The 15,623-nt window shown below is 26.5% G+C and overlaps 1 protein-coding gene across 1 annotated transcript in view; it reads left to right on the top strand.

The window, feature by feature from the left end:
* Positions 1-14,297, top strand: part of LOC101236485 (stimulated by retinoic acid gene 6 protein-like) — an 87,554-nt gene extending 73,257 nt beyond the window's left edge. The window contains exons 14-19 of the mRNA XM_065816730.1: positions 4,277-4,325; positions 4,399-4,516; positions 4,900-4,998; positions 12,729-12,892; positions 12,972-13,100; positions 13,531-14,297. Coding sequence (XP_065672802.1) covers positions 4,277-4,325; positions 4,399-4,516; positions 4,900-4,998; positions 12,729-12,892; positions 12,972-13,100; positions 13,531-13,835 — 864 coding nt within the window. The 3' untranslated portion in view covers positions 13,836-14,297. The remainder of the gene's footprint in view (positions 1-4,276; positions 4,326-4,398; positions 4,517-4,899; positions 4,999-12,728; positions 12,893-12,971; positions 13,101-13,530) is intronic.
* The last annotated feature ends 1,326 nt before the right edge of the window (positions 14,298-15,623 follow it).

The raw sequence follows: 15,623 nt of genomic DNA, 5'->3' as shown, positions 1-15,623 counted from the left end.
ATTATTGTAAACTAGCTATGGAATGGTATAAAAAAATAATGTGAAAAATTAAACAGAAAATCCTCCAAACTGCCCAGTATTGAGAATTAATAAAAAGTACTGGGATACTATTTAAAGAAAAATGAAAAAAAGAAAAAAACTTTGCAGGAACGTTAAGATATTAAAGTATCATTTAAAAAAGCATCAAATAGTTTTGATTTTTATTCTGTGCGCAAGCTTATGGGTACCACCAAAGCAAAAGCCTAAAATTTTATTAGGTTCCCACAGGAATAATTTGAATTTTTTTTCATGTTTGATCTTATATTATTGTATTAAAGTTATTACTTGGTTCGAAATAAAAAAGGGTATTTTTAGTTGTTTTTCTACTTTCATATTTGTTTCTTGTACACGCTTTATTCTTGAAATTCTTATTATGCAAGAATATATTTAACAAAATTTATTCTGTAAAACATGTATTGCTTATTTTATTTTATTTTGAAAATTGAACTATATATAAGTATTGCTAAAGATTGCAAAAAAGTGTAGCATTATCGAGTCAATTTTAAAATTGAAATATTTTAATGAAAAACTTGTTATTGTTAATTTTGGTAGTTTTTTGATTTGTAATGTTAAGAGACATGTTTTAATGTAAAATACTTGCCAAATAGGACATATAAATTGGGAAATATTAAATATAACATGTTTTTTAATGCATGCTGCAACACATGACAATTTTAATCGTCATCTGTCTTGAATTATTACCATAAAACATTATTGCTTTAATTAATAAAAAGCTGTCTGTTAATTTGTTAAGTGTAAAATCTATAAATATTTTTTGACTAAAAATTAAAGAATTTGGCAAATATCTCAAATAAATAATGTCGTTTACCAAAATTTTTTTTTTAAATTTGAGAATTTGTAAAATGATATTTCGATAGGAGAACAAAAACATCATAGCGATAAACGGCTTTGATAAACTAGAAAAAAAATGAATGAATAAATTATTAAGTCTAAAGATTGTGGCGCATATTTTAAAGACTTAAAGCAACTGGCATGTAGAGGCGAGCTTCTAGTATAACAACAAAGTTTTTCTTGGTTTATTATACATTTATAATTTTGTTTTACTCAAAAAAAATGCAGCCCAAACATTTTTTTTTTCTGATTCTATTTAATATGAACACAACTTCTCTCGGCACTTTGAGATCTTTTAGTTATATTTGATATTTTTATCTATATCTAGTTTTTCTTTAATTAATTAAGTCGAATTAGTATGCAAATAATATCAAAAATAACATTAAAATCAAAAATAAATATTTCTAATTACAATTGTTTACGAAAATGCAACAATATAAAACCAAGACAAAAAAATTAATTAATTTTTACTAGATGATTAATAAAATAATCAGTTTTTTACTATATTAATTGATAAAATCTAATATAGTTGTAGTAATATTTATAATCTAGTACATTAAAAATATTTATCATATAGTACATAATAATAGCATATAATATAGTATCACTATGATCGGTTGATATTAGGACAATTTTAAATTGAGTTTTCTCAATAACCACTTAAGCAATTGCAATGATTTTCTTTTTATAATGATGCTTACATAATTAATTTTTATTTCAATAAAAATAAATATAGCCTTATGACGTACAAGTCATACAATAAATTGATTCACTGATGTTGATCCTTTTATTTTGATAAATTATTAAAGTTAAACAAGTCACAAATCAAATCTTTTTTATACAACATAAATCTTTACATTTTTAAAATACTTCTTTTTATGGAGACATCCACAACTATAATAGTATTTGTTAATTAATGTTTCAAGACCACTAGATAGTTTCATCATAAGATTATTAAACTAAATATATTTACCAAAATTCAGAACTGTTCCCTAATTCTTTTTTAGAAATAATATTAACAATTAATAAATGCATTGCCATGCTTCAGTAAACCAGGTGTTTGTAAACTAACTTGTAGTTGGGGGGAATCTTATCTTGGTGAAATTGGTTAGGAAATATCCTCTAGATTTTTACAACACCAAAGGTTGATTCATGACAGAAAATCATGACAGAGAGTCATTATGGTGTATTTAACCATAACAAAGTTTGTCAGGGAAACATCTATTAAAATATTAATAGATGTTTCCCTGAAGAAGAATTAAAATCCATTTACACTTGTTTGTAACTTTTTTTCTTTATTATCATTATTATTAACTTAACAGAAAAACAAAAGAAAAAAAAAAAATCAGAATTTTTTCATTGTACTACATATACTTAAGTTACATAGATTTAATTAAAATATAATACTTAAATTAAATTTAAATAAACCATCATATATAAACTGCTAAATCTAATAAAATGCTTAAATGCGACTTTTAGCAACTTAATATTTAAATAACAAAAAAATTGTTCACTGCATACTGCATTGCATCAAAATATAAAAATTAATTTTGATTAATTCTTTTTTTTAACTTTAGATACAAACCAATATTAATTTCCTTTGCTTCATTATGTTCTTTAGTTATCATTTTTTATAAATTAATAATAAAAAATCAGGTGAGGCACTTTTGCTGTATCTACTTCCTAAGGACACAGAAAACTTTGATTATAAGCTTGTAAAACTTGAATAAAAATAAATTGTAAATCTTCCTAGCGGTAACATCACAATAAAAGTACTTGGTCGTGATCTGAGAAACAGGTTAATGCTAGAGAGGTTTTAATAAATTACTTCAACTTATTCATAATTTTATATTTAAATAATAAAGTTCACATATTTCTTGATTACTTTCTTAAGTTCTTATTTTATCAAACTATTAATAAAAAGTTAATAATAATAAAGAAAAAATCTGAAAGCAACATTAAATTCATAAAGATAATTAGGTTTATGTTTGTATCATCAATCTTGAAATGTTTTTTTCTGCACATTGTAGTATTGTATCTTTTTTAACATACTTTGACATTGTGTACATAAATAACTTTTTACTTGAATATTTTGTATTAAGTGAGCATGAATAAATTTGTCAGCAATTACAGTGTGAGGGATAATATTAGTGTTAGATAAAGTTTAATTGTTGTGCAAACTAATAATAATTGCAGATGTTTGGACAATTTTAGCTTTACGCTTTTATGATTTTCTTTACATTTTGTTATAATAAATTACATTAATGAAATGATCTTTTAGGATGTTTTTATTAAATAATTGTAAAAAAGTTTTGACTACAATTATATTTGTATTCATCTAAAATAATAAAACCAAATAATGTTTTCTGCTCTTGATTTTTTCATATTTATATATATAAGAAAATTGCAAAAAAATTATAAAAAGGTTTTATATAGTGCATATTTTATACATACAGCTTTCTACAGAAATGATGTGTTTATTTTTGTTTATTTTTTTCTTTGCAGTATTTGCAGATTTTTATTAATTGCCAGTAATTACTTTCTTAAAACTTAAAATATAATAATAATGCTTCATTTTTTGTGTGGTTTTAATTTATATATTAGTATTATTATATTTATATTATTATATTACATATACATATTATGTATATATAAATGAAGACCATTAGGACTTCAATCAACATTTTAGTATATTTTTTTTTTACAATCTTTTGATAAAAATAAATTAAAAAATAATAAAACTACTTTAATAAAAGACAAAAATTGAACTTGTTATCAAATATTGTAAAAAAAATTTTCCTTATGTTCTTAAACAAATGTTGTTACTTTTTTATGTTTAAAAAAAAAATTGGGGTGGTGATTGAAAAGTGGAAGCAAGTAATTTTTAATGATGAAAGTAACTTTAAACTAATAAATAATAAAAGTTCTTTTTATAGGATTTTAATTTACAATCGTATGTTTTTATATACAAATTGTTTTAGTATGTCATTCAATATGCAAACTTTTATTGCAAATTAATAAAAAAAAAGTTCAAAATTTTCTTTAGTTTCTATTTTATGATTTAATTTTATACTTTCTTTTTTTATATTTTTTATAAGTATATTATTTTTTTATTTATTTCTTTTATTTTATTAGTTTCTATTTTACAATAAATATGCTTTAAGCAACAAAATCTTAATGCGTTTTTTTTTAATGCACAATACATACATATATATTTATATATGTATGTATGTATGTATGTATGTATGTATGTATGTATGTGTATATATATATATATATATATATATATATATATATATATATATATATATATATATGTATGTGTGTATATATGTATATATATACAGACACACCGCACATTCTTATATAAGCAAACTCTATTTAGGTTGCAAGCATGAATTTTGCAGGGTACCAAGTTGCTTATTCAATATGGGGTAAGTTTTTGATTTATTTTCAATGCTTATGTAGCATTATTTTTTATAATTATTGTTGTTTCTAATTATTTAGGTTTCGTTATTATATTTATGCTGTTTTTTGTTATTCTAATGATCATTACCTCACAAATATTCCTTCCGATTGTATATAAGGAAAACTCATTTCTTCTAAAGCAAATTATCTCACTTTGGTAATAAAAATTCATGTTTTTATTTTTATTTTTGTTTGTGAATTCTGTTTAATATTAGTTATAACAATACTAATTAATATTAATAGCGAAAATTATTATTGATAGTGGAAATTTTTAACTTTGATGTGTGAATTCATTTCTTTTTATAGTGAAATATATTTATTATAAAATAATAAAAAATTATTTTGTTAGTTAATTTTAATGATTGTAAAAAATTTTTTTTTGATGAAATATAGCAAATCTTTAAACAGATATTTTTAGTTTAACAGATATATATATTTGTAGGTATTTCAAATTTAAACAAGATATATATTTTGTATATTAATAGTAATTTTTACTTGTTTTTGTGCAAAGTAAATGCATGCAAATAATATTTTTTTCAGGCCTACAATTTTAATTGGATGTGTTATTATACTTCTTCAAAGATTACTTGCTAGGTTCATTTTATTGATTGAAAAAGATGTGTTGGCTGTTGACAATAGGTATTTAGTAATCTTGAATTTTATTTCTGATAATTTATATTATATAATTAATTGAAATATCAAGTCAATTGATCAACTAATCATTTGAATCAAAAAGTCAGTTGAGTGTAAATAATTAGGAGTGTAATATTATTAGGACTGAAAAATATTTCAGCTCCAGCATGGCCATCTTATTTCCAGGTTTAAGAATTCCATTTTTCAATCTTTTGCATAACTCAATACACAGTTTTTTAAACTAATTACGGTTTGTACTGTTGTGTAGTTGCAGGCTATATAGTCAAGGCTCAATTTTAAAGTGATTTAAGTTTCTTACAATTTCTTTTCAAATAATTTGAATTTTTAACCTTTATAAGTATATAAGTGTAATACATTTTTTTGGTTTTGTCTTCATTTAAGTTTTTAAAACACATTAGTTAAAAAAGTCCAAGCCTTATCCACTACATAGCACACAAGTACTATGTAGTGGATAAGGTGTTTTTGGAAAACTAATGTGTTTTTGGAAAAAATGTGTGATTCAATGGTACAACTTTTAAAGGACATGTCAAATTTTTATATCAACCTTTAGTTTAAAAGTTACCGTTGATTAAATGACACTTTTTTTATTGTTATAGAAACAATTGATTTGCAGCAATGTGTTGTTCTAAAATCTTTTTAATGGGAACAAACATTATTCAAACTAAGGAATGGCTTCAAAGTGTTATGTAAGTGCTGCTCCATAGACAATAACAATCAAACCTTTTCTGCTTGGTTTACTGTATTTAACGGTTGTTGTATAGAGACAATTTTCAGTAAAAGTAGCATGAAAATTGTTATGACCAATTGCAAAGTTATGTTGCAATAAATTGCTGTCACCCTAAAGTTTCCACTATACACAAACATTTGAGTATGAAAAACATATTTTTCAAATAGATGCCTCGCTTTAAATACGTCCATTCACCACACGACAAAAGCAGAAATGAGTTTATAAATCAGAGATGAGTTTATAAATCAGCTTGGATGTATTCAGGTCTGTAGTTAACTGGCCTGCACTTATTTGCTTCAATTTTTTTTTATAATTATAATTATAATTATGAATTTAAGTGTTATTTTTAATGGGATTAAGGTTTCACACATTTATTCAAGACTTTTTATCAAGATAAGTTTCTTTTAACATGGTATGTTAACATCCTTTTGTAATCTGTTTTGAATATTCATTTGCCATTTTAGTACTGGCTAATTCCTTTAATTTAGATTTTTTTAAACATTTTTGATAATTTTTGAGGTTTTATTATTATTTGGTTTATTAAGTTAGTGTGATTTAGGTTATGCTGAGACTATTCCCAGAGCTGATTCTGGATTTTGTTTCAGATGGTTTGGTGACATGGTTATGGGTATGAAAGGTTCATTGTATTTATGAAGGTAGTTAATGGGTGTTTGCTTGTTTCAGAAAATCTTTCAAGTATTGCAGCCTAGTCATATTTAAAGAATTATTGACTTTACTTCCTATTAACTAAGAATATTCATCTGTTTTGTTATGTGTAGAACCTATTAGTGTAAGATCAGTTCATGTCTGAGGAGCAGACCCCTAATATTCAGGTTAAATTAAGTAACTCAATCTTCGTTTTTTTTTAACATCTTCACTTCCAACAAGGTTGCAAGCAACCACTATTAGAGTTGGAAGTTACTGGAATAGAAAGGATGAAATTTATAGAGCAAGATAACGATTAACAGACGACTTAAAAGATTATAAATTATATGAATTAGAAAAACAAGATGAAGGAAAAAAATTCCAAAGGAATAGTGTTTAAAGAAAAAAACTAGACGAGTTTAGAAATTTTAGAGCACTTAGGAACAGTCACAGTAAAAGGATGAGACTTGATTGAATGACAAGAAACATGAGAATGAGTTTTAGTAGATGACACAAGCAGGGTTGATAGGTTTAAATCAAATGGTTTAAACGAATCGGGAAAAAAAAAATCAATTTAAACCAAACTAATTTTTTGTTGAAAATATTAAAACTAGTTAGAGTTGCTCTAGATTATTTGTAAAGAGATCAAACAAAATTAAGTGACACAGTTGAAATTTTTAAAGAGCTGATAAACATTTGTATTAACTTAAAAAAAAATATCATTTGTATTAACTATAAAAAAATATTAGAAATTACATATCTTTAGACTATCTGTGATGCTCATTTCTTTGCAAACACGCTAGATCCAAGAGATTTGTTTTTAATCTTTCTGAAAATGAAGCTGCAATGACCTTTGCAGATAAAGAATTTAAGAACTTGTTACCAATAATATTCAAGTTAAAAACCAAATCTGCTCTATTAGATAAAAACTATTTGTATAGTCAATCTATTTAAAAATATATCATCAATAGAATGGTGGAGTTCTCTAAAATTTTTGGACTGCAACATTATCATGGGTATTGAAGGTTTGTTAAACACACCAGCTTCTAGTGCTGGAATTGAAAGACTTTTTTTTTTACTTTTGGGCTTGTCCATTACAAGTTTAGAAACAAGATGGAAGTAGAAAAAGCGGCAAAGTTTTTTTTATCTACAAAACATTAAATTATTTATTTATTTAACCAAAATTTAAAAACTGCAAATTTAATTATAATTTTACAAATCAGGTTTGGTGTCACTCATATAGTTAAAAACTAGTCAAAGGAGTGACACCTAAATAAATTAAACAAAAATAAAATCAACAACAACAATATTATTAAATAATACAAAACATAAACTAACATAATTAAAAAAAAAAAAAACAATCAAAATATAAAATACACCTAATAATCTTAATAATACAGTTAAAATAATATGTGATAATAATATGTAATAACACAATATATAATAACAAAGATAGAGACTACTTTAAAAAATTATATTTAAAAAACTTTTGAATAAATTTCATCTTTTTTATATCACATGTACAATTAAAATAATATTTTTTAAAAACGTCAAGTTTTACTCCAAGCTCTTACACTTGTCTCAGATCAATATTTTTTATATATTTCGTCTTTTTACATATAAGAGCCAAGTTTTTGATAGCGCACAAAAAAAAATGTATGGTATAAAAATAACAGTAATATAGTAGAAAATAGTATTAATAATAATAATAAAAATAACAAAACAATTATAATAACAAACAATTAAAATCAAGCAATAATATTATGACTGTTATTATCAAAACCTCATCATCAGATACAAAAAAATACGTAACAAATGAAAACACAACACAAAAAAAGCATCAAAAAGTATAAAGTGTTTATAATGAATGAACAATATTGAAATGAAAGAGAGTGTTAGAAAGAGAGAAGAAAAGGATAATTGAAAACATATCACATAATAATAATGTATTGGTTGATGAATTACAGCAGTAATGTTAATATAAAATATAATTTACTCAAGTAAAATGACTAATGCTTTTTTTTAATTGAAAAAGTTGACTAAACATGGTTTAAACATCCTTTTTTTAAAAAAAAAATGAGTTTAAACCAAAAAAAGTGTTGTTTTTTTAAATAAACCCACGGTTTTTGGTTTTTTTGCAACCTTGGGCACAAGAGATGCAAGCTCTTTAGAGCAGCATTTATAGAAAAGAGTAAGAAAGCAACATTACGACGATGTGACAAATGATTGAAGTCCAACTATGTTTTTGCACGTTTTTTAAAAGAGAAAGGAGAATCATTTGAAGGTACGCTTTAGATATGGTAACAGTATTCAATTCAAGGACCGATTTGAGTTTTATAGAGATAAAGAAGTTATTTAATCCTAGAAGTTGAAGGATAGATGACTCATCAAGTACTTTTTTGTTCATAAATAGAGGAAGATCTAGATTGTTGCAATATTGATTAGCTCAAAAAAAATTGAGTTTAATCTGAGTTAAAGTTCACCAGCCACTGAGAGCTCCATGCTGTAGCAGAAGTGAGATTTTTTTCAAGCTCAAATTCCCCCTCCAATCAAAGAGATCCCTCCATTTATTCTTGTCTTGATAAGAAGCCAACACTCAATCATAGAGCATTGGCTTCTTATCAAGACAAGATTAAATGGTAGTATCATCAGCAAACAATACCTTAAGTGTGAGAATATCTAGGAGATCGTCAATGTAAAATAAAAAGTATGGAGCTAAGGATTTCTTGAGGAAGTTACAAAAAATGATGAAGAGTGCTGTCCATTGAGTACAACTTTTATACTACAATTGGTAAGGAAGAATTCACTACTCTTAAAGATGTTACCTGATACACCATTAGAAGAAAGTTTGTGGAGAAGACCAGCATTCCAAACTTTACTAAAAGCTTTAGAAATGTCAAGAGAGATAACCCTAACCTTTCCACATCTATCTAAGGTACGATAAAACCTATTAGTTGTTACCATTAACAAATCAGCAATAGAATGAAAAGATCAAAACCCATATTGATGATCAGAAAGTAAGTTATTAGATTCAAGATTTATTGTTTGTTAATTAAAGACTCAAAAACCTTGCCTATGATAAGAAGTAGACTAATGGGACAGTAGTTAGATGAATGAGATCGCACTCCAGAATTTTCAGCGGGCTGGAAAATAAGAATCAGATAAGCACTTGTTAAATAGTTTTTAAAGTATAGACAACAGCTCCGGAGAACATTTCTACAAGACTATAATAGGTATGTTGTCCAGACCACAAACTGTAGAAGTCTATGCAGGAAATCACTTGATAAAGATGCTGGAGTGATACGAATGTCAAGCAATAGATTTATCTGTTTGTCGGCTATATCAGGTAGGATGTGATTAGTGGAATCAAAAGATGAGATTGATTAAAAGTTCTAAACAGTTCAGCTTTGTCTTTAGGTGAGGCATTAAAATCTGAACCATACAAGAGATGAGGATTTGCTATTATAGACATTGTTTAAGATTCTCCAGAAGTTTCTGGAGCCTTATTTTATTCCTTCTGGAGCCTTATTTTTGAGATGAAATGTAACCTGAGAGTAGCGAGTGTTAGACAAAACCTTTTTACAATGGTTTCTAGCAATAGTAAACAGGCATCTATTTTCTGGAGAATTGTTTTGCTGATAGGTATGGAAGTAATGGTTTTGATCAGAAATTGCAGCAGCACAATGAGAGGAAAGCCATGGAGAAGAGTGAGGCTTGACTTGGAATTATTGAGAGGAAATAAAAGATTCTATGCCAGCCTGAATCCGAGATGTTACATAAGAAGCACATTTGTCAGCAAGAAGATGAAAGATTTCTATTCATGGGCCATCACTGAAGAAAATCACAGAAAGAGTCCCAGTCAGCTTTAAGGTAGTTGTAAGAGGTACAATGATAGGGGATTCTGATGCTGAAGAAGGATGAGATAATAGTTTTAGAGATATCAAACCATGATCAGAAACACCTAAAGGTAAATGTGGAGAAACTGAGCACTTACTAGGATCAGAAACAAGACATAAGTTAAGTAGAGAAGGTATATGATTCAGATTGTCTGGAAAGCGAGTTGGAAAGTTGACTCTTTGTGTTAGAAATTGAGAAATGCAAAAGTTATTTGCCTTAATTCTTACAGAGTCACTGACACTAGAACCAAGACACTCAGCGTGATGAGCATTAAAGTCACCAACAACAACAATATTAGTTGAAGAATAAAGTTTCTCTTTATTCTTCAATGGATATTGTTCAGGATATTGTTCGGTCAACTTGATCAAAATGTGTGCAGTTTTGAGATGAATGAGAGCAATATAGAACAAAAAGAAAGGCGATAGAGTTAAGTGGTTCTAAACGAAAGCACATAAAAGAATAGTCTGTGGACTAATGGTCGAATGGGTTAATTCTTACGAATGTAAATGTCCAGGTCAAGCATGTGACTTTTGAAGTCTTTCGAATTAAAGGAAGATAACCATCAACACTAATATCACAAGATGAGACAGCTGAACTCAGATTGGTCTCACAAAGAGCAACTAGGTCTGGTGAACTTTGCCAGAGATAAGACTCAACAGAAGAAAAGTTACTTCGAAGGCCATGGATATTAGTGAATGATAGATTTAGAGAACCTAGTGATGATGATGGTTTTTTGTGTTTTATAGTTTTTGACACTTGAGTTATTTTTTTAAGTTGGTTAAAGAACTTGTTAAAGTGGTTAAAGAAACAATTTTTAAAAGAATCTGTTTGACTTGGTGATAATCAAGTATAAAATGGTCTTCAGCTCTTTTGCTCATGACAATTTGATAAATAAAATTATGAAAGTTAAGAGTGAAAGGTTGAGTTTTTTTCTTTCAGTTTTTCTCAAGGTTAAAGCCACCTTTATATGGCCAGCGACATATCCAGGCCGATTTTGATACTGGTATATCGGTATGGGCCCTAAAATTTCTGCCCAAACTCAATTTAAAACGAATTTATATTAGCACCAAGTTTGTCATAACAACAATTCTTTATAACTTATTGTCTTGCTGTTTTATGATAAAATTTGTTATGATAATAACAAAATTGTTATCAATGTCGTTTAGAAAAAACAACATTTGATTAACGACTTTTAAAACAGATGATTTTAAGTCAATCAGAATGCCTAATTTAAAGTCATGTGGATGAAATATGGAATATGTTACAATTGGATTAAAATGTAAAACGCACTTTTTGATTGGTTTAAAATATGAAGCGCTTAGCATATTATACTTTTAAATAAAAACATTTATTTTTTAAAATACTCTTAATATGAGTTCTCTCCTCCGCTTACGTAACTAAAATTTACAATGTGAATATTATTTTTTTTAAATATATGTTTGCTGATTTATTTACTTAAATTTACAATAAATAAATAAAATAAACAAACAAGCTGTGATACACATTACAGTGTATAGAGTCTAACAACTGTCAGACTGCAACAGCTTAAACAGACTGTCAGACTGTAACAGCTTAAACAACTGTCAGACTGTAACAGCTTAAACTGTCATATTACATTATATGAGCTTTAAACTTTTTCATTTCAAATAAGAGCAAAAACTGCATTAAAAATATTTTAAATAATAAAATAAACAAAAGTTTTTAAAACATAATAACATAATAATCACGCCAAAAAAGTTGGATTTAAAAAGTAAGAGCAGAACAACAAAAAAAGTTTTGAATTAAAACTTTGAATGACCTTGTTATGCAATAAATACGCTATGTAATAAATCTTTTTAGTCCATATATAAGAAACAATAAAATATTGTTTATTATATGTTATAGTGATCGCTTCCTAATGAAATGTTATAGTTAACGCTCATAGAAGCAATAAGGAAATAAATTTGATTTTATAAAGAATTATATAAGTAAGTGAATAAAGCATGTAAATTAAAAAACTATCGGGTAATGGATGTTGGCGGTAAAGCCGTCATGTTGTAGTAAATGTAACATTATTTTAGTTAATTATTCATATTTTTATTTGGAAAAACGTAAAATACTAGGGCGAGGAATATTATATATAAATCTTTTAAATTTGTGTTCTAAATATATATATAAAAAAAAGGTCCCCTAAATGAAGACAGGATTTTTAGACCGGTATACCCAAATTATTTCTGGATACGTCACTGATGGCTATATATGGCTGCCGCCAAATCCTGGCCTTTTTTTTTCTTTGTCTTTTTCTGTCTTGTCTCGTCCGTACACTAAATAATAAAAGATTTATGCTTTTTATACCCCGTTTACACTGACGGCGGTAAACCGTTTTATGTTTTTAATGTTATAAACTGTATAAGACAAAATAAAGGTTTATGTTCTTTTATAGTTTAATTAATTTTATCTATTTTAGGAGGATCTTTCACGGGGCTGCATTCTTTTTGTTTTATTTTAACATCTTTATTGGGATATTTTCATCATTCCTTCGTATTATATATGGTCTTATTTTGGGAGTTTTGTTTTATCAAAGAATACAGAAAAGCTCACTACCGAGATCGTTTGAAGACTGGGATAATGGTAATGATTAGTGCATTTAATTATTTTAGATTTTTTTATTATTATTTTTCCTTATTGAAAAGAGCAGTTATTATTTCAGGTTACATGTCATACATTGGTTATATACTTCTTGAGCATTATCATACTAACCCGGTGTTACAATGTTTTGTGCGACTTTTATTAGAAGTTAATGAAAGAAAGTTTTTAAAAGATGATTCCGATTTATATGGTAAAATATTTCTTATTTTAAATTTTTTTCTTTTATGTTTATTGAATTGATTTTTTAATAATTAGTTTTCAAGATCAAAAGTTTGGAGCATCTATGTAATTTAAATTGTGTAATGATTTTAAATTTTTTTTAAAGGTCTTCATTATTTATTATATTTATGTACTTTATTTACTATATCTACGTAATATATTATATCTACGTAATTTATTATATCTACGTAATTTATTATATCTACGTAATTTATTATATCTCCGTAATTTATTATATCTACGTAATTTATTATATCTACGTAATTTATTATATCTACGTAATTTATTATATCTACGTAATTTATTATATCTACGTAATTTATTATATCTACGTAATTTATTATATCTACGTAATTTATTATATCTACGTAATTTATTGTATCTATTGTATTTTATTTTAGGCTCTCTTTATTCATTAAGCGAAACTCATTCAACAGTGAAAAATATCCAAAAAACTCGCGCTCTTAATAGATGGCATCTTTACGTCGTCCTTTTGCAGAATCCTTCGCTAAAGAAATTTCGATCGCACAGAATTATTTCAAAAAACGCTTCAACAATGGAAAAGAAATCATTTATTAATTTTCGCACTGTTACGAATTTATTTTCTAGAAGTAAATATGTTTTTAATGATTCAAAGTATTTTGAAATCAATGAAAATTCGCCTACAGTTCCACTGGACAATTCTAATACAAATGGACAATTTTAATGCAATTCTAATTGCAAATCTATAGATAAAAGGGACAAACATTTGTAAAACCAGTGTATAAAACGTTTTGTGTAACAAAACCTTTTATTTTACACCCCAAAATAAATTACTACTAACTACACTTGGTCTACGACTTTTATGGCACATTGTTCAGAGATCCTTTGGTTTTAAATCGATACCTTTATAGCAGCACTTTTATGTAGTACAGCACATTTTGACTTTAACATATATATGTCGTATAGGTATGAATTACTGGGTAGTAGTATGATATAAAAGTACAGACTATTAACAAGTATATAAAACAAAAAAATTGTTCAAGCATGATTCAGAATTTATTAGTTGTAAAGTATGTCCCAGCATTATTTTATTTGATCATCCGAGTCATCTGATTCGTCGATAACTCGGACGATAAACTTTATTTTTGGCAAAATATTTTAATGATGAATACTATTGTTCCAATTATTTATAGTTTTCCATCTATGCTCTACAGGTAGACGGGCCCCAAAAACCACATGATTTTTTCTTTTGCTGTATCTTTTGTACAAAACAAATAATTTAACTTTATTTTGCTTTTTTATATGCTTTTGTATGGTAAAAGTTCTTCCCAGGGGTTTAGAAGTATTTTGGTATTTTTTGTTTGCTTTTTTTATTCAGTAAAGTTTCGCTATATTTTAGTAGAAGACCTCAAAAACCGCATGGCTTAAATTGTTTATAACTTTTATGAAATTAGTTGCAAATTTCCAATTTTTTGGAATAGGTTGTTATATTAAAATCCCCTTCATATGGTAGTTGGATTGCAAACTTATATTTTAGGGAAGTACCTAAAGCGCTACAAAAACCACATGCTTGGGACCCCAAAAACCACATTAATTATATTATTTTTAACAAAAATGTAAGTGATATTACAAAAATTCATGATTTAAAGTAGATTTGTAGTAGTTGTAAATATCTTTTTGATGATAATGAATTTAAATAGAGATTTTATTTTACGCTCCTGCTTAGAGGATAGTTTTAGTTCAGTTTGCAGTATGTGAATTTGCGATATTATTATTTTATTTGTAAGCAAATAAATAAACATGAGTAACAGCAACAAAAAATTCAAAACTCACTTGCAAATGAAGTCACTAAATCCAAGTTCTAATGCTGAAGCACTAATTAAAAGAAAAGCTATATTAGAAAAAAACAAACAACTTGAAGCTGCTGCTCAATGGTGTAAAGAAGACAATGTAAGAGGACATGCTGCAATTATAACAAGACGATATCCACTTATTAAAGATCGTGAAACAATAAACCGTAGACTTAATGGGAAAATAGTCAATGGTCTTGAAAGACAGTACTGTGCAATTCTCTTGGAGGAAGAAGAGATGTCAATTGTTTCATACATTAAGAATAAAAATCGAGCAATGCCAGGCATAAACAAAGCAGAATTAAAAAAACTTGTCCCTGATGTTCTGAAAGTTAAACAATACACAAATAAAAGATTGAAAGGTGGCAGAAAATTCATAGCATTATCTACAAATGCAAAAAATGCTTTGACTAAAAAACAGGTATTTATGTTTCTTATATATTTTTTTAAAAGGTAGTAATAGTCAACATGTTAAGATATAAAGAGATTGTTTGTAGTTCCAGGAGTTGAAGCTTTGTAAGAGAGGCTTTTTTAGTTAATTTTTTATTTTTGTTTTAAACACAGGTTAGGTAAATTGTTTTGGATGCGCTTTAAAGCTAAGAATCCAAGCTTAATACTCAAGCGACAAGGAAATGTGTCAATAAATAGAGCTCTCAATTGCA

Source organism: Hydra vulgaris, chromosome 13 (assembly GCF_038396675.1).
Source record: "Hydra vulgaris chromosome 13, alternate assembly HydraT2T_AEP".
NCBI classification, from domain to species: Eukaryota; Metazoa; Cnidaria; class Hydrozoa; order Anthoathecata; family Hydridae; genus Hydra; species Hydra vulgaris.
The sequence above is the reverse complement of the archived record's forward strand: the minus strand, read 5'-3'. Positions and strand labels throughout refer to the sequence as shown.